This window comes from Corvus cornix, chromosome 2, assembly GCF_000738735.6.
Source record: "Corvus cornix cornix isolate S_Up_H32 chromosome 2, ASM73873v5, whole genome shotgun sequence".
NCBI classification, from domain to species: Eukaryota; Metazoa; Chordata; class Aves; order Passeriformes; family Corvidae; genus Corvus; species Corvus cornix.
The window spans coordinates 70349910-70369959 of record NC_046333.1 but is presented as its reverse complement, the minus strand read 5'-3'; the positions used below and the strand labels follow the sequence as shown (position 1 = coordinate 70369959).

At 39.3% G+C, this 20050-nt stretch overlaps 1 protein-coding gene across 1 annotated transcript; it reads right to left on the bottom strand.

The window, feature by feature from the left end:
• Positions 1-985: 985 nt before the first annotated feature.
• Positions 986-20045, bottom strand: VPS4B (vacuolar protein sorting 4 homolog B). Its single transcript, XM_039549257.1, has 11 exons — positions 19861-20045; positions 17005-17116; positions 15476-15626; positions 14133-14200; positions 12348-12467; positions 11947-12103; positions 10345-10493; positions 10093-10174; positions 7898-8117; positions 5094-5231; positions 986-3279 (listed from the first exon to the last, which is right to left on the bottom strand). Exons 1-11 carry the CDS (start codon positions 19885-19887, stop codon positions 3178-3180), a joined length of 1326 nt encoding a protein of 441 aa, XP_039405191.1. The 5' UTR covers positions 19888-20045; the 3' UTR covers positions 986-3177.
• Positions 20046-20050: the final 5 nt, after the last annotated feature.

Here is a 20050-nt window from a genome sequence, read left to right as displayed (position 1 = left end):
GAGGAAGGAAAGAGTAAACAGCAAAATGAAGATGTTCCTGCACATTTCAACAAATTCAGAACTATTAAATAGCTTCCTGTCAAGATAATCCTCAAAAGAAAAACAAAAAAAAGTGGAATATTCTTCTTAAGAATACTAAATAAACACCAAAAGTAGATCAAAATACATGACCAGAGAATATTCAGCAGCTTCTTTGCTTCAGTTGACAAAAAGAGCAAATTCTGGCAGGCAAGAATATGAAAAAAGCAGATTCCAGAGTATCTCCCTCAACTACATTTGTTCTGCTCCACTAATTAAAACAAAAGCATATAAGTATATTCAAAGATGTATTTCAAGCAGACTTGAAAAACCAAACCAAATGAAAAATGTAAGGGATTTATGGAAAACTTATAAGTTTTGTATGTTTTTGTTACGGTAGACAATGGCAAAAAGGCAACACGTAAACCAAACAACTCTGGAACTCGATGTCAGTCAGGGAATGTAGGAAAAAATACAAGAAGGTAATTTACTGAGCTATTCTAACCCTGTAAGTATGTTGCATCAAGAGATACACCACAAATGGTAGGAAATCCATAACAATGTCAGTGCGAGGAAACCATCTGTGAAGGACACGAGGACATACACAAGTGATTTAACTGAAAAATTATTTTACACACAGGAAAGAAAATGACATTTTTTCATATTGCAGTCATAGTAAGCAGTAACACCAGAAGGTATGAAAAAAATTTGTAAGCTAACCAGCCAAAGATCAGACCTTGTTAAAAATGTACAACTTATTTGTCCAGTATTTACAAAGGTTTTGATTATTCAAAGCAAATACAGCCTTTCATGAATTCTTTCGAGTATTTTCAATTAACACTGAAAATTAAGAAGTGATTTTGCACACTCCCTCATTTGGCTATCATCTACTATGGATAACTTGGCCAAGAAGCTTGGTGGTACATGTTAATTTGTTGTCATTTTACAAAGACAGCAAACCAAAAAATTGCCCTTGTAGCTGCAATTCTAAGCAGCAAAGTTTATTTGGAATATATTTCTAGAAACAACTTTCAACATCAAATATTAAAGGTTCTGTTACAGATGTCATCTGAGCAAGCAGCAAGATGTAAATTTAAAACATACGGTATATTTTTCTTTTTCATAAAGACAAAAGATTACACAGTTAAGCATATGGAAGCCCATAGGACAAATCAGCTTACCACAAAAAGGAAAAAGAGAAAAACCCCAAACCTAAAAAAACCCCGTTCCTGAGAATTTTAAGATTGCAAGATTGCAGTAAGGACTCTCATTTTCAAAAAGGTCAAGCGACAAACATTTCAGACAGTGGCTTCAAACCTCTGAACGACAGCCATGCTAGTATGTGGCTCACTTCTGAAGTGTTCACAAGAGAAAACTACAAATGAGATTTTGCAATGAGGATTAAGTTTTAAGATAGTTGCCCGAACCTACACTGGAATTCCTGCCCTCACCCACTCCCTCTCCTGCCATCCCCCCAAAAGCTGACAGAAAGATTTGCAGCACACTGATTCACATTTACACATTCTGATGTAAGACAAAGGTAAAGCTGTGTAACTGAAGGATCTTGGAAAAAATTTTTCATCACGTTAGTAAAAAAAGCTCAGCACCTTGCAGATCAAAGAATATTTAACTATTTTGTTTGACTATTAAACACAGAAACAAAAGTCTAAGAAGATAACAAAGCAGTAAAAACTTGAACATAACATTGAAGAAATACTCAAATAACATAACTTATGTTGTACTACAACATTTTACTTCATTTAAGTACAGAAAATGTCACCCATCCTATGATTTATAAAGTACACAAAATAAGTACATAAAAGAAACCAAACCCCATCAAAAGATGATCATATATGTCCATATATACATAGAACGTACACACCTAAAATGTGCAAATTTCTTTTAATGCAAGTTAAACAAAACATTTGCAGGATAGAGTTGTACAATGATAATGGAAGATAGATTTCTACATATCCTAATGGTGTTTCCTATCTACAGCCAGTGCAAACTTACAAGGCACAAACTCAATGCTGATGCTGTAGTGTTGTAAGTTACATTCAGGCACATCTCCATTTGCAGTTCTGCAGGAAAAGAGCAATGGAAGTGCTACTTCTATACTAAACTGCCAGCCTTCTCTCACAGTTCAAGCAATAAATTGATGTAACCTATATGCTACAGTTACCAGTGGGATTCTGGGTTAATTCATCCCTGGAAAGGCTGTGGCTAAACATCTGTCCTAATCTCCTTACATGTGAAAGTATGCTATTTCCCAAAATACCTACCAGACATTCTCCAAAGACTACATATACCTTGCCAGCCTCAATGCGTGGGATCTTACAGGGTATTACTAATGCTTTTTTATAACTTCAGTCAAAACTTCTGCAGGAAGTGAATCCAGATTTTAAAAACCAAAACAACAAATAAATCCAAACAACCCCCCCAGAACAGCCAGCAAAACACCTTCTGAGTTACTTGCATTTAACAAACTTCTGTTAAATTGCATAGTGACAGTGTGTACCAGCTAGTAAAGAGTTAAAAACAAAAGCTTGCTGTTTAAGGCAAAATTTTAACACAGCATAGCAGAAAAAAGCCAAATAACAGGTCCATCAATATTTAATCTAAGTACTGGCCCATGTAGTCTTATCCTCACAGTGTCTTCTTTCTTACTTTAACAGCAAACCCACACTTGCAGTATGCTTGATTAGAAAATTTTGTTGTGTTTTCCTAAATGAAATGAGAGCAATTAATATGTATGCTGATTGACTGATACTGAAAACACCTGACAAATATGTTCTCTCCCACCCCTTAAAAAGGTTTTTGACTTTACTGGGAGTTAAAAACTCACTGGTATCCAGGTCTAATATACTACCTAAAATAGAACTAGTAATTTAAAGCTTTCTAGTATTTATTAGACATTACCACATCACTTTGCTGTCTCACCCTAAAATTGCATTTTTGTAATATTTTTCAATAGAAGACATTTAATAGACATCTGAGGAAAACAATACAATATAAAAGCTTAAGGGTCTTTGCAAAGGTATCTTCTATTCCTTCTGCAAAGTTAGAAGGGAGTGATTTTATTGGCATTTATTTGAATTGCCATCAATAAAGACACAGGAATACTTTAAAAAGTTCTAACACTTCACACATATCTTTGGTTTAGCCTTCCTGACCAAAGTCTTCTGTAAACTTCTTTAACTTCTCCAGATCCTGTTCATTAACTGTTGGTTTTGTGCTACTGAGCGACATGAGCATATCGGCCTGTCAGAACAAAAACAAACAAGTGTTTTCAGAAACAACTATAGGACCACTGCTACCAATTTTGCTGCCAGGATAAATATGCATTAAAAAAAAAAACATTAAGAAGTTCCTATTTACACAAAACTTTAAGTAAGCCTGAACACTTCTGCGCAGAGGCAGCATTTTAACCCTTTGAAGACAGACAACGGCAAGTGAGTTTTCCAGTAACAAAACCACAACCTCAGGTTTAGGTTTAAGCCACTCATCCATTCAAGTTTTATTCATCCCTTTTTTGAAAAGAACTGAACTTCCTTTTTTTTTTTGGTCAGTTACTGTTTTCAACCTGTGATTAACTACAGCAGATTAAGTGGAAAATAATCAGATGTTCCCATGTACTCTTCACAGTCCAGCAATGTAGAACAGTAGTTTGTGATTCATCTCTAGCAAAGTTTTACTGCTCATGACTGATTATTTCGGTCTCTTCAATTCAGTCAATTTCCTAGATAAATATCCAGATGTGAGGAAAGGGAGTTTAGAAAATAATTCATAGGTCTATGAAGTTGAAAGCAGCAGTTAAAATACACTGGGAATAAAAAGGGGAAAGAAAATTCCTAAGAATTCCTAAAAAGAATCAATTCCTAGCCAAGGGCAACTGAAGAAAGTAGATGCCCAACACCTCATATTACTATAAAATTATGGGTAAATCCGAAAGTTAGTATAATGATTTTCTACATGTGGTATTTGTCTCATCAGACTAGAGGCACCCTGCTTAAAAAGAACTGAAGCCTTATCTTTTAGGGACAAGAACTGATTTTGGACACTGAAACAGCTGCCTTTAGTATATCAGAGCCCAAGTACCATTAGAAGCACACTGGGACTGCTGTCTTTAATTCCAGGAAAGATTAAAAATCCAATCAGACCATGCAGGGAGAAGTTTTAGGGCATGCCTGCACCTGCATAAATCCTTTTCTACTTCCTCAGTATGCAAATACACACAGGAAATTCTTTTCTGAAATACAGTGATGGTTCTGTTTACAAAGCAGTGCCTGTGATCCCCATGAAATGCATTGATTTCTTTCATTCCTTACAGGACTGTTTGCACACAGGAAACTACAGCAGCAGATTTGTTATGAAGTGCTTCCCACAAACTTTGTACTTAAATTCAAAATTTTCTTCTGCTGCTCTTGGGGAAAAATACAGAATGAGTGTCCAGCAATTATTTTTTTCTTAAGCAGTGAACTAAAATTGAAAACTGTCTTACATATTTTATTCCCTAGGCCAAAACAAGTATTTTAATATGCACAAAAAAAAACCAGCAGAAAGAGCTGTATCACCTATGATGAATTTTAACCAAAACTACCATTACATCCAAAATCTTCTTAGATTTTGGTTTTATACTTGTATCTATTTCATGGGCAATATTTACCTACAGCACATCCCTCCCCAATTTACAATGAATGTAATTTTCTGTTTCCCAGTATTTATGCCACAGTGATGAGAAGAAAGTGTATCATGGTGCAGGAACCCTAAAGGTTTTGAATGAATAAAAGCCAAGTGAAAGAACAGTGGAAGAGCCAGATACTGTCTGTGGATGAGAGGACGGCAGCTGCAGGCCAGCAGACAAGAATAAGAAATGCTTATCAGGGATAGACAGCTGTCTTTTTCATAAGCATGCCATACTGCAGTGCTGTATGTTGAGAATTCAAATGTTATCTGGAACGCCCAGCATTTCTGAAAACAAACATCTCATCCAATTGTCCTGAAAAGGACTCTTTACCTTAAAGCCTTTTCAGAGTTGTGCAAGGCAAGAAAGAAATGCTACAAAGAATACCTACCATGGAAACTTTAGGCTCCAGTAATTTATCACTTGGGATCTCCATCCATGTCATTTCTATGGCTTCAGGATCACCTGGAGAGCAGGGGGTGAATAAATCTACTATTGTATTTGGATTAAGCAGTGATGGTCCTTTTACCTAAAAATAAGAAAACACTCAGTTTAGGGGAGTTATTATTTTAAAGACAGAAACCAGAAGCTGAACAGTACCCTAAGCAAAAACATTCCTTGATTTTATGCAGATGCCCTACCCATTGGGAAGACACGTCCTGTGAAAGAGAAATTGTACAAGTGTACTGGTATTGTTCACCTTGAAAACATGCAGATGTAGCCAGATACTTAAAATTCACTTCAGGTCAAATCCCAGAAGCCACGTCCTCCTAAGGGTGAGGATTTCTGTGGAAAATTGACATGCCAGGAAATCTGCTTGGAGAAGACCACCCTTCCTGGTCCCTGGTCACTTCAGGAGTTCATTCGTCACTCGTTAGCGGCTCTCTAAAAGCTTCCCAGAGCGTTTCGCTCTGACCCGCCGCCTTCCCAAGCTCCCGGCGCCTTTCCCGGCACCACCCGAGCAGCGCTCCGTGGGACACAGCGCCACCTAGCGGGAGAACAAACCAGCCTTTCTTGCCGCCCCAGGCAGACGGGCAGACCCCAAAAAGCTGCGGCGTGTCTGCTCCCTTCCCGCAGTACACTCCTCACTGCCCGGCACCGACTACTGCTTCCCCTCGCCGGTACCCGCAGCACCACACACCCCCGGCAACTCGGAGCATATGCAGAGGTTGAAGGACAATACACTAACTGGCTATGGACAGAACAGGATTTGCTATTCCAAACTGCATTTAGAGCAAGATGCTGGAGAGCAGATTGTAATATTCAACATGCGCTCTGACAGGCCTGCATTATCAGTATGGCAAGGAAAAGTTTACAGTTAATTACTGACAACTGAGGAAAGCTCTGCTGAACTGAGGCAAGCTGTCTGTTATAATGCAAATAACAACTCTAAGATTTTGCTTATAAAAACAAAATCACATCCAATTAAAGCATTAACAATACAAGTGGAATCACCTTGGCTTATGTCAGAGCCTTCAAAATATTGCAGTTGCGGGTTTTTTCCTTCCTTTTTTTTTCCTGAGCAAAAATAAGTAAGATGCAAGAAGTCCTTTTGAAGTTGTTCTGCACACTGTGACAACCGAGGTTATTTCATTGCTCCATGGCAAGCTGAAAACATGCCTCAGATTGTTCCAAATTTGAACAAGATGCTAAAAGCTAATAGCCCTTTAGCCAGAAATGTCCTTGTCACTTAAAGACAACAGATAAATAATTCAGACATCACAGCTTAAGGGAAGCAAGCATCTGAAAAATCCTTGATATATCAAAATAACTGCTTATTTATCAACAAATACAGTTTACATCAGATTGTTACTCTGAGCTGTCCCCAGAAGTTAAACTTACTGTCCTCTCATATTCTGGACCATACTGGATTTAAGTGTGTCTTTCTCTTTGAATCTTAGGCTGAGTGAGTTCACTTGAAGAAACTACATTGAAAAAAAAGAGCCTATCTCCAAAGTGAGTGTAGCTGCTTGGTTCAGGGCCCTTAACCCTTTTATGTCAGGTTGAGCTACTGGTAAAAAAATTGTAATTGTAACTGAGATGACAAAGAACTGCTGCCAACACAATATACATGGTACTCAACAGCTTAGGATCTAAAATTTTTCCTACCACACCCGCTCTTTTGAAAAGCAACAAATTAAAGCTTCCTTTTACAGCAATCAGCACCTCTGCAGAATATCCTGATCCACCTTCACCCAAGACACATGAATTTCTGTAAAAATCAAACTTTGCACTAAAAATATTAACAAAAACTACCTTTAGTCTGGGTCTGCTTTAAAATATGCTACACAGCAAAATAAAATTTTATTAAACTGATACACTTGTATCTATTTTAACCTCTCTTTATAACCATTGATATTACCATATCAGTATCTTTTATTTTTCATTTAAGAGTTTAATAGTTTACAGGGAACAATTAATTTAACTGAACAAGCATCTGTGCAAATTTTCCAGGGGAAAGACATTCCCAGATTTAATGGATTTAGACTGGTGGTAAAGAGTGCCAATTGGTTCTTGTTCAGATAAAGTTTCTGAGATCCAAATATTGTGAAGAAATGTTTAAGTCAGTACATAGCATGTAGAGGTAACTGGGAGATAAGCCAAACAATATAAATAGGCTCTTTGGTGTGCACCTATATAAAAGTAAAGTGGTTTTTACATTGCAGCAGTGTAAATGAAACACAGACTTCGCTCAGTTTTGTTGCATCTTCACTATTGTCACAAGTAACACCGACTCAATGTTTCTACCAGGACTCTACAAGAACCTTAATTTTTTCAGTTTCAAAAATATGCCAAGTAAACAGAATGTGCTTAAGCATAATCCATCTGTTCTCAAGTGGATGAGGGATACATTTATTTTTTTTTCCAACATGTTAAGAACCACTTAAATTGAAATAGAAAAAGAGCACTTCTGTAACACTGCCATTTCAGTCAAACTGCAAACTGAATGCTTTTAACACGCTCTAGAGACATTAAGAGTCAGAGCATGAATATTCAGAAATCAGGTCCACCAGACTTACAGCAGGACCTAGGGGCCTATGGGGAAAGGAAGAACAGTTCTCCCCAGTCAATAAAAGGGACATTCATAAGCATGCAGTATTACCTCAAACCAAATTCAGTTTATTTGCAAGGAATTTTCAAATTAAGACTGTTCTTATAGATGAAATAACTTGAAAAAATTTAATTCCTACTTACTTTTTTAAAGTGAGTTGCTGATTGCACTTTTCTAACAGGCTGCATCAGTGCATCACGGACAATGATGCTTATATCTGCACCAGAATAGCGCTCAGTTTTCTTCCCAAGCTCTCGAAAATCTGATTCTTTTAGGTCATTTGGAGTTGACCCAAGGTGAAGCTTGAACATTGCAGCCCTGGCATGGTCTTCAGGTAAAGAAATATAAATACGCTTCTCAAACCTGGTTTAAAAAACAAAAAACCAAAGTGTTCCCAAGATGGCAGCTCATGCAGGTGCACACTGGAAAGAGCTCATGCAAATGAGTATATAGTTTGATCCTAACAGTATTAGAAAGAAGCAGTTTCAGTATAACAAACCTTTAAAAAAAAAAAAAATCTGAGGCAAATATTTGGCAACCTATTCTCATAAATAATACTTCAGTTAGCATAAGCTAACATCCAGAATATAGCAACTGCTTCCTTTACATTACAAAACCCTTCTCCTCAGATGTTTTTCCAGCAGAGTTTGAGTCTAAAAAGAAAAAACTGAGAGGAAGGAATCTTTAAGTCTTGAAGTGTATTTGAACAGATTTCACACTCAAAGAAAGAACTGCCTGATAACAAGTTTATGCAACAACTTTCCACGGTCTCCAACTAAATTAAGAAAACACCATAGATGGAAGTAAATTTGAAGTAATTCTCAAGAAAACATTGGTAACTGCAGTTCCTCCTTTGAAGCTGCATCTGTTCTCAGAGTGGAGATTACCTCCCACACACAAAGTAAGAGCAACTCCAAATTCTGCTGAACACAATTAACCTGATAGACATGACAAAGTGGCCCAAATCCATGAAAAATTAATTTTATTACAGCCATTGTTGTACAAAAGTTCCTTTAAGTCTTGTGGACAAGAGCTAGGGAATTTCTCTTTCATGTTGCCGAGAACGAGAAAGTGGTTTGGGTTGAGAGTGACCTTGAAGATCATCTAGTTCCAACCTCCCTGCCACAGGCAGGGACACCTTCCCCTAGACCAGCTTACTCAAAGCCCCATCCAACCTGGCCTTGAACACTTCCAATGATGGGACATCCACAACTTCTCTGGGCAACCTAAACCCATCTCCTTCCAGTTTGAACAACTGCCCCTTGTCCTGGCATTACAAGCCTGGGAAAAAAAAAGCAAGGAACATCTCTCCATCTTTCTACTAAGCTCCCTTTATAGATTGAAAGGCCACAATAAGGTCTCTCTGGATCCTTCTCTTCTCCAGGATGAACAGCCCCTACTCTTATAGCCTGCCTTCAGAGGAAAGATATTCTGATCACTCTCATGGCCCCCTTTTGGACCCACTCCATCAGGTCCATGTTTGTCTTTTACTGTGGATCCCAACCAAAGCTGGAAATTCAAAGATGGAATTTCAAGAGTGACTTGAAATTTTCAGCAACACCTTCACCCCTGTATCTGGCTCATACAACACTAGAGTCATACAGATGGGAAGTGACATCTGGAGGTCACCTGGTCCAACCCCAAATCAAATTGAAGTATGGTCAGTTTCAATTAAGTTTATAAATAAAAAACACTGTCAGTCACAAAAAACCAATGATTTTTAGCCTACAAAAATGGCCATTATCCAAGCTGTGTCCTCATCACAACATAATCCGATTTGTCACATAACTGTATGTGTCCTCTGCTTGCTCTGCAGCTCAGAAAAAGATCCAACTAATCAGGTACAGGCAGTCCTGTATCTGCAAAAGTCCTTTATCTGCAAAACAGCGGGTAAAAATCACAAGTTACCCCTGACCAGGAGAAAAACATGGTGTTTCTGTGTAAGGTTACACTTCCACGAAAGAACTCAAGCTACTCACCAGTTTGTTTGCAGCTGAAAAGAAAAGCTCTACGCCCTCTTGTCCTTCTGAGGTGTGTATTTTCTAACTTGTCCCCCAAGTCCACCAGAAAACTAACAAGCAAGCACAAAACTCTGTTTCTTCAAGCATAATCATCTAGCCAAGAAATCAGATAAACTACAGGGCCAATGTAAGAGTGAAAAACCTACCTCTCTAAAGGGGCAAGGGGCTATTAGTTGGGCTAAGTGCACCACATGGAATTGAGTTGCAGAACATTAACCATGTCTGCAAATATGAGCTGGATGAACACCTCGAGTACTCTCTGGCTGAAGGCTCACACCAGTTGAGAATTTCACACCATGAAAAAAATGCCATCATACCTTCTCCTGATAGCAGAATCCAAAACCCAGGGTATGTTTGTTGCTCCTAAGACCAAGATTCCTTCATTGTCAACACCAACCCCTATATCAAGGCAGAAATAATTTCCTTGTTTAGATGATGAACAGAGACTGTTTTAAAAAATCATCAAAATTTAGTGGGGTGGAATGTATTTTTAGTGTTCTCCTACAAGCTACACTTAAAAATACAGATCTTAATTTCTCTGTCTGATTCTGAAAACCAAATAAACTTACCTTGCATCTGGACTAGAAATTCTGTTTTTATCCGTCTAGCAGCCTCACTTTCATTTTCACTTCTTGACCCGCACAGGGAATCTATCTCATCAATGAAGATGATAGAAGGTTTGTTTTCTCTGGCAAGCTGGAACAAGTTTTTCACTAATCTTAAAGAAGGAAACAGCTTTAGCTATATTAATAATTACAACAGCAGAAACACGTAACTTGAGATTGTGATACAGTCATTTCCTTTAGAGAAAGAAAGAAAAAAGGTGCATTAACATAAAGCTACTCAAAGACACAACATTCTTCCAGCTCCAAGACTCAGAATTAGAATGAGAGAGCCCAGCATAATGAGAAAAAAATTAAGAGTGCTCCAGGCATGACTTTTCAAGATAAAACCCTTTTTCAGTTTACACTTCTACATGACAGCCTGCACTATACAAAACCACCACTCTAGAAAGCCTTTTTCTTTTGAATCTGTCTCTTAACATTTCTAACTTAAATTAATTCTAGAGATTTTGTAAGATGTAACATGTATATTTACTTTACACAACTTTATTTACTAAATAATTTTTATATGACAAGAAGCATTGGTTTGCAAAACAAACAAACAAAACAACCTAAAACAAACCCCAGAATACTTCTAGCCATCTCTCATGAACACATTTTACTAGGTTAAAAAAAATACGACTATGCTGGGAAATTCTTCGTATTACAGCACTGAATCTCAGGCAATAATCTCAAATAAAGTCAAACATAAAATCTAATGCCAAGCCAGTTCTGTATTCCTTTTGCAATAGAAAAGAAGCAGCTTAAGGTTTCCAGCTTTCTGGGGAAAAAAATAACTCAGTTCAAACACTTTATCTAACAGCCTTTCTTCCCCATTCTATCAACTTTAAATAGTGTTGCTCAGTTGTCCCACACTTCAAACTATTAAAGCATGGTTGTGACAAGTATGCTTATCAGTATATGAAAATCCTTTCCCCTATAGAACCAGAGCTTTTGATTAATTCAAGAAATCTCTTTTGGAAGACTAAATGGACAAATTCCTGGACTTCTAGACTGCAACCAACACGTCACTCCTGGTCTTCTGGTTTCCTGGTGTTCTTCACATATCACATAGTGACAAATGAAGACTTAGCATAGGGACCCACAAAATTTCCTTTCATGGCTGCTTCTGTCCTTCAACCTATCTTTGCAAGTCTCTTACTTCTTTCAGATTTTGTTTGAAATTGGGATGAAGTAAAAACCCACCTCTGTATGGAATAAGAAATGCCACATAGCTGCTGGGGAGATGCCAAGAAGCAATTAACTCAGCACTTCAGACTGATACAGTGTACAATCACAGCTGAATTCAGAAGGGAAATGAGCTCTGTGGTGCTCCCAAAATCTTTCTGAGCAGGTTTAAAAACTATCTTGAGCACACAAGAGAGTTTCTCAAAATGCAGCACATAATGGTATCTTTATATGGCACTGCAGCATGAAGCACAGAAAGACCTGTAGTTTGTTTTTTAAAAGACAAGACTATTCCCTCAAATTCTTTACAGCAACTTATCTCACTCTGTATTACTTTCTTATTCACAATGTTTTCCTGGACCTCTGGCAACTCCAACTTACTTTTCACTTTCACCTAACCACTTTGAGACAAGGTCAGATGAAGATACTGAGAAGAAGGTAGAGTTGTTTGCTTCTGTTGCCACAGCTTTTGCTAAATAAGACTTTCCTGTTCCTGGTGGTCCAAACAGAAGAATTCCTCTCCAGGGTGTTCTCTTGCCTGCAAGAGAGAAACCAGCAGTTTTCAAAATAGTGTAGAACAACTGAACCTATTTTTTGATTATGCTCCCCTAAGGTGCTCGCTCGGAGGTTTTCCGCATCTACCCATGAAACTTCCGTCAGATGGATCCCAATCTCTTTGTTAAGAGCTTGGCTTGAGTTTGTGATACATGGACACAACACACTTCACAGGCCCCAGTGTCAGTCCTGACTGGCCAATGGTAAATAAATGCTGTAATCCCGACCTGTAAACAGGTGTGGAAATTTAATGGGCAGGATGACTGCTTCTTTAAGTGCTTCTTTGGCACCTTCAAGGCCAGCAACATCACTCCATTTGACATTTGGTCGCTCCATAACAATTGCTCCTGTAAGAAAAGATTGTCTAAGTTAGTGATGTACATATCTTTCCACAATGACAACAAATTCCATTTGGTGAAAAAAAAAGAAAAAAAAAAATCTATGCCCATGTCTATCCTGAATAAAAACAAGGCATTTCTAAGATGATAGAAACACTGAACTCTGTTAGTCAAATGGATGTTATTTTCACAGAAATCTGTCACACTGATATACCACAATAAATCTTGGATAACCAGAATATTCCTGAGTTAGTAGAAGTCCTGGCACCATCTCTTCACTAAATCACCACTGCACTTCCCAAAAACCTAAAAATTTCATTTTAAACAATGAGCTAGCTGCACTAACTCAGGATTTTTAAAGATTTTCCAGCAGATGAAGTAACTTGTTGGGTATCTCCAGATGTGCAGCAAACAAACGGATCATCTAACAGGAAAGAGGTGTGACAGGTAGGGCTGAAAGCATCAGAAAGGTTATATGGATCCTCCTTAGCTGCAGAAGTATTTTCTTAGTCAAGGCACATTCTCTCAAAGTTTAGCACCAAGTCTCATCTCCCTCAATCAATGAGTTCAGCCAGCTGAGCTGCAATTTAGCCTTCGCTTCAGATTGGTTAGTCTGACATGCTAAAAATTTAGTCTCAACTACTTGTAGATTTGGAAGCTTGGAACTCAGCTAGTAATTGAGTATTAAATCTTGTAATCCTAGCCACTACTTCTGCTATCTGAGATCAGATTCATGTGAGAAGAAACAAAGTCTTTATAGTGAGAGACAGGATAGGAGTTCAATATTCATCAATTTTCTGCCAGTTTTGAAAACCAGAACACTGTCCCTTATAACTGTGCACAGGATTAAATAAATGTGCAGAGAAGTAGAAAAAGCGCAGTACAGTTTCCAGCTGAGATATGACAGCTCCTGAAATTACACAGGTACAAGATTTGGTAAATGCATTTGATCTTTGTTACAGTCGAAAACAGGAGAACTATGAGGTTTCTTCAGATCCATAAGCACCTTCTGGTAGCGAAGTTCTGAACAGTTCTTCATTATTAAAGGGAAATAAATATCTAAAAAGCCTCCTTTTTACTGCACACACAACTGCTGGTAGCTGCTACATGTTGCTTCACTGACTGTGTTCTGTATTTGAATTCAAAAACCCAAACTATGCTACTGAACTGGGAGAGCATTATCACTGCATATGAGAAAATGCTACCTGTTACTATAAATGGGCAAGAATCCATGTTTTTCACTTGTAAATGTGAATACAAGTCTTTTTTGTGAAAACAGTCCTGCTTACACTAAGTATTTGTATCATCATTTCCTTAGCCTCTAGGCAACACACTAGTGCACAGTGCACTTCAGAGTAAAAACTACTCATTCAGTTTAGCCAATAGCTACCTGGGATTTTGCAACTTCTGTTGGAAAATGCTAGCTTGACAGGTGATACAATTTTAACATGAAGCACAGGGCGCAGGAGATACATTTCAATATGGTCACTGTGTAAGTTCATGGCACACAAGTCCATTTACTTCCATAAAGACTATGCTTTTGCATGTAAAGATTACATACTAGTTGAGCCACTTACAGACATTAAGTTAATCCATAAAATTTAGATGGCAAAAATATAGGAACTTGCTTGACTGAAGTCACCACTATTTAAAGAAAAGGATGCTTCAAATTACCTTGAAGTTGATTCTGTAGCTTCTTTTTTTCAGGGTCCTCTGATTCCCCTTCCCCATCACTGTCATTCCTGATTTGGAGACAAAATGTTGAAATATAGTAAGGGAGACTTCTGTCTTACGATAAAAATCAGAATGCAAAAAGCAGAAAACCCACCAGGCTGAGGAATCAAAGAAACACTGAGATGCTTTCAGACCTCTACAGGTTTACATGATGGTAGAAAAGCAGAAGTACACTTTTCTATGATTTTGTTCCAACTCACCCTCCTTTGCAATTTCAACTTCCTCTTACGGGTCTGAGACCTCTTAGCACTTCTACGTGCTTTGAGCCAGACTTTAGGAAACACAGCCCTTATATCCAGCAACACAGAGGTGCTAGAATGGTTTGTTTGTAGACACTGGCACTTGTCCTCTATCTGGACTTGCAACAGGACTTGGCCAATTCCATCTAGTACTATGAAACTCTCGTCTTACCAGAGCAAAGAAAGCTGGAAGTTAAAGAAGGAGGAGAGACTAGATAGTGAACAACTGGAGTGAAGGTCATAAAAATACACGTAGCCTGGGTGGTATTACCATTTTCTTCCATTATAAATAAGCAGAACATGGTACATGTCAAAAAATAAAACTGATGAGATGAGCAAACAATGAAAAAGACTGAAAATCAGGTAAAGTTTTAAAAGACAACTGAGAACTTTAGCTATTCAGGACTCCTAAAAAGGGCAGTCCCACCAGAAGGTATCATCCTGAATCCTTCCTCCCTCCTATCCCTATAAAAGCAGTAGCAAATGCAAAAGAGGCTGGGCTTGTTTGGGTGGCTCTACTTGTTCAACTTTCTGATATGCAAAGTGAGAAACAAATCTAAGAGAAGGGAAGCAGCGGAGAGACCAGGCAGCAGCCAATACATTCGAGGGATTCAGTCCACCTTACAGAACTTTATCCTACATAGGGCTTTTCATCTCTTATCAAGTGTGAGACAGATCAAACTCAGTAACCCCAGCAGTCATCAGTCTGAAATTATTTTCTAGTTAGTAGGTATTTAAACACAGAAAAACTTTAAAGTCATCAGGCTCATTGCCATTAAATCCAATAATCACTGGATTCAGCTGTTAGTCTGAAGCAACTTTCATTCTTCAGTGAATTTCCTTTGCAAATGTTCACATCTTAGTAAACAAGCACAGAAATGCTTTGATGGTAATTCATGTTATTTTTATTAACCCACTGTATTTCAGAATTAGAAGTCATGTGAAGCATTTCAGAAACATAAGTTAAAATGATCTTTGAATAGTTGAAGTTTCGAATAAGCTGAGTTCAGGAAGTATTTTGCTTTACCTTCTCCAAAAACATACCCTTTTCCTTCAGCAGGACCAGACTCTTTAACTGGTTTTGGTGCAGTTTTTTCTCTCTTTTTCAGATATTCTTTCAGCTTTTCTGCTCGGTCCAAGTATTCTGTACATTTTGCTCTAATGCTTCGTTTTGCTTTATCACCCTGTGCTTCATCTAAGAGTTTGAAGAGAAACAATTTGTTAACAGCAAAACACATGTGCATCAATCAAAAAACAAGACTAAAAATCTGTCTTCTTTATCTCTTATCAACATACCTCTCTCAGGGCTCACCATATAACCAAACATCTCAACTACTCATTTTTCCACTATACCTTGGAAAGAACTGACCAAAAGGACGTCATCGTGTAACAGTGATCAAATATTCACCTGAACATTGCCTTGGCTTAAAATTTGACTCTAGAGGATTAAGGACAACAGCATTGGAAGCTTTTCTGTCAGCCTTTCAAGCTGCTAGACATTGCCTTAATAACTGCTTTGCTAAAATAGCTAATCTAGAAGCTGCTTGCGCTAGGCAATTTTTTATTTAGAAGCATACTTGATTCTTCCATAGGCCGTTAATTTTAAAAGATAAAGAAACATTACATAAAACATTTGAAAGAACTAGGTGTGTTTCAACAGCCACACTGTTCTCATAATCACTATTATAGTATTTCAAATCAACAGTCAAAATTTAACATGTCAGGTTTATGTGCTAAGTTTCCAAAAGTACATCAGTATTGTTAAAAGCACAGAAAGTGATATTCTGTAAGATTTAAATGGACAGGAAGTGATAAACACAGATTATCCTAATAATAAAGGACCATAGAGAAAACAGTATTTTTTTCAAATCATGAAGATCTGTAAGTATACTTTCGTCAGGCAAGCAACCCAGCCCACTTACATAAGGGCTGTACCTACATTAAGAAAGCCCACTCCTTGCATACAAACACTGAATGTGACACAAAAGGTACATAGAACTGTGAAAAGGTGTAAAATAATGAGAATATGGAAACCGAAGAAAAATTGTTACATAGAAGTCCATCTCATACATTTTCTTGGCCAAGATAAACAGCAAGACTATGACATTAAGGAGCAAAAAATGCCAGCAGAGAGGCTGTAGAAGGGCAAGCAGCATGAATTAAAGGAGCAAAAAACACTGCAGATACAGCAAAGACTTAATGTGTAACATGGTTTTCAGCACAACAGAAATACAGGGATCCCTGTACTTATTGTCGTATTTCCTCGTGCAGTGGCCAGCTTGAAACACTGCTACAAAAGTCCAGAGGAGAGACAGCAAACATCTGCCTCCTGTCTTAAAAAAACCTAAAACAAAACACAAGTAAAAAATAATCTGATTTCTTAAAAGAATGGAGCAAGCACACAACACAGTAAAGGCAAAAGCTGCAAAATATATGACCTCAGTCAAACTACAATTAGCAAGTATCATCTGTTGATGAGAGCAGAAATTTAAATACTGCTGTCAACATAAGAGAATACTCTTGAGCAATCTGACGACGAAACTCTACATAATCATCCAATACATCCCACTTACATTTAACAACATGGAGAAAATACTGCACAGCATGTTGGTACAAGCGGAAGGCTTCCTCATAGTTTCCTGCTTTATCTTCTTGTGCTGCCTTGGTAGCAAGGTCTATTGCTTTCTGTAATACAAACAAATGATTAATTGCTGTGTATTTTCCATGATCAGAGACCATTTAAGCTGTTACAGTTCTTTGATGGCCAGTTTTTCTGCTCTTCAAAATTTACCCACCCCCCCAAATTTGGGGGCAATTGATTATCCTAGGTGGTTTTGTACAAGACACAGTATTTCCTTTTATGAACAGCAGGATTTACAAACTGCTGAAATTGACTAGCACACAAAAAAATGCAAGTGAGAAGAACAAGTTTCTGTGTACTAAGCTGGAACTAATACTATTTTGTCTATGCAGTTTTTCTTACCAATCTCTTGCATTTATTATGGCAGGATCTGGAAAGCCATTATAAGGCTTGGGTTTTTTTTTATAACAGACCTAGACACTTTGAACTATGGTACAGATGTCCTGTTTAGGGCATGGTTTAGTGATACACTTGATAGTGGCTGGGTTAATGGTTGGATTCAATCTTATCCAACCTAAACAATTCTATGATTCTATGACTGATGACATCAGTAAACCTTGTAAACAGCAAAGTCAATACAGGAAGTACTTGACTACAACCACTGAAACTAGCACTATCTATGCTTGGAGACATCTTCAAAGAACAATTTCTTGGCTTCTCTAGAAGGATTTAGGTTCTTGATACCCTAGTGAGAAACTCTAATTATCACTCCAGTGGGAGAGGAGAACCCCCCCTCCCCCCCGCAAACAGAGACCATACCCAAATCTCGAGCATCAAAAAGTTCTATGAGAAGCTACGAATGGATTTTTAATTTATTTGTTCAGCTAGTTTCAAACAAATCTGACTGTGGTCTAAGCCACTGCATTGCACACACTGCCCTGTGGATTTATTGGTATCACAGCTATTCCGTTGCTCTGAAGTGCTTATTACTTTTTATTACACTTTCCTCCTTGGAATGCCCATACTACAAGACAATTAAAACTGTCATTTTGACCACTGGTTCATGCAAGTTAGAAAATCAGCCACAGTTAACCAACACCAACTAAATATTCTGTAGTCCCTCACCTATTTTTTTCTCATGTGGTTCCTTTTCCTAAGCATTGTTAGTATGCCCAAGATGATTGTGTAATGTCAGGGAGCAGGGCTGAGAGCTTGAACTGCAGCAAGGAGTTTCCATTAGGCATTCCAGTACAGATACTTTTGCCACTATCTAGACACTGTGCTGTGTTTCAGGCAGAACAAAGCAAGTAAACAATAGCCATGAAAGAAACAGCAAAATATTGCATTCTACTGCTTTGTGTTGCTGCCTTGGAAGCAAAGATCATCTCAACAGATATACCTGAAATCAAAGGTATTTAAAAACAATGAACCAATTAAACAGACTCTATGTCTCTGTTGTGGCAGGTGTTGGAGCAAGCATCTGTTTCTTTGGAACAGAACCGAAGTCTTTCCTTTTTGGAGAGGCCAGGAGCTGATAAGCAGTTTCCCAGGTGTGAATTGACAGCTGCCTCCTTGCCACCCATTTTATGCTGATTCCCTTACGCACCTCTGTGAACCATTCAAATCTAGCAACAGAGCAAAAATTAACCCCCCAAAAAGTTATTTTCATATTAAAGTTCTTAAGTCCTGTCATCGACTTTAATTACCACGGGGCAGCCCAATAATTCCTGGATCCAGTACAACAAAGACAGTGATACATGTGACATTAATCCCAAAGAATAAATGGCACAGATCACGTGCTGAAACAGAACTGTTTTCTCCCAGTTTTAGCAGGTGATCTTTGCCTGTTCCTCTGAAATAGGCAAAAGTCTGCATCACGTATGTCCTGGTTTTGCTCTATTCTCTTTTTGTAAACAGCCAAAGACTATTACCTGGCTATTAGATTGTCAGCTCTAATACTTCATTACATCGGCTGCATCTTAGCCTGTTACTGTGAAGAACATCACTGCTATCAAACAGAAAATCATTATTAGAAAGTTGTAAGAACTAGGGCATAGATGACCAGCTCTAACTATCCCTGAGGCACAAACTATGTTTTATCAGGCCATGGGTTTATAGTTTGATGAACATCACCCAAGGAAAGAATGTCAGCTTAAAGAGGTGTCATTCTTCTCCTGCTTATTATAGATCCTGTAACATCTCTAGCTTTGCCAATGCAAACATCACACTGCTAGTGTAAACACTGCATACAGAAATGATCGTGGTTCAAACAGCCGAAAAGAGGACTGTTTGGAACGCACTTATTTCACTTCGGGATCTGTTTTGCTGGCCAGCCGCAGAACCGATTACGCAGCCCCACCGAGGGTTAAAACAAGCGGAACAGCAGAGCAGGCAAGGGCTTCCTACAGCCACCAGCAGCTTACAGGCAACACAAGCCAAACCACGCGTTCAGACCACAAGAGGCAACAGCCCTTCCCGGGCGGACACCAGGCCCCGCTGCCCGCGTCCGCAGGCTGCTGCCCCCAGGGACCCCCTTCCCAGGGACCCCCTTCCCAGGGACCCCCTTCCCAGGGACCCCCTTCCCAGGGTTTCAGCGCCCGGCGCGGTGAGGGCTAACCCGGAGGGCTCTGCCACCCCAAGCCGAGTGCCCCCACGCCCCTTGGCTGCGGCTGCCGCGGCGCTCCCGGCGGCGCCCCCGGCCCGCTGAGCAGGAGGCGTCCCTGTTCCCCGGCTCCGCCCGCAGCCCCGGCCCGGGACACCCCCGGCCGCGCTCCTTCCTGGCACCGCCCCCCGCCCGCCGCCGCTTGCCGGGTCCGCCCCGCCCCGGGCAGGCCCGGCGTCCCTCTACCTGCAGGTTGCCGGTGTTGGCCGCCATGGCGGCGCGGCGGAGGGGAGGGAGCGGGAGGAGAGCGGAGCGGGGAGCGGGCCCGGCTGCCGGTGGCGCAGCGCCCCTGCCCCGTCGCCCGCAGAACCGAAACCGCGGCCTCCGCGCCGCTTCCGCAGCGAGCGCCCAGCGCCGCTTCCGCCTCCGCTTCCGG

Coding starts and splice junctions, on each gene's coding strand:
- VPS4B (XM_039549257.1), bottom strand. CDS start 19,887: ATGGCGGCCAACACCGGCAACCTGCAG. Junction 10,175..10,344: donor ATTTCTAGTCCAGATGCAAG/GTAAGTTTATTT, acceptor GCCTTGATATAG/GGGTTGGTGTTGACAATGAA. Junction 3,280..5,093: donor TGGAGCCTAAAGTTTCCATG/GTAGGTATTCTT, acceptor TTGTTCTGACAG/GCCGATATGCTCATGTCGCT.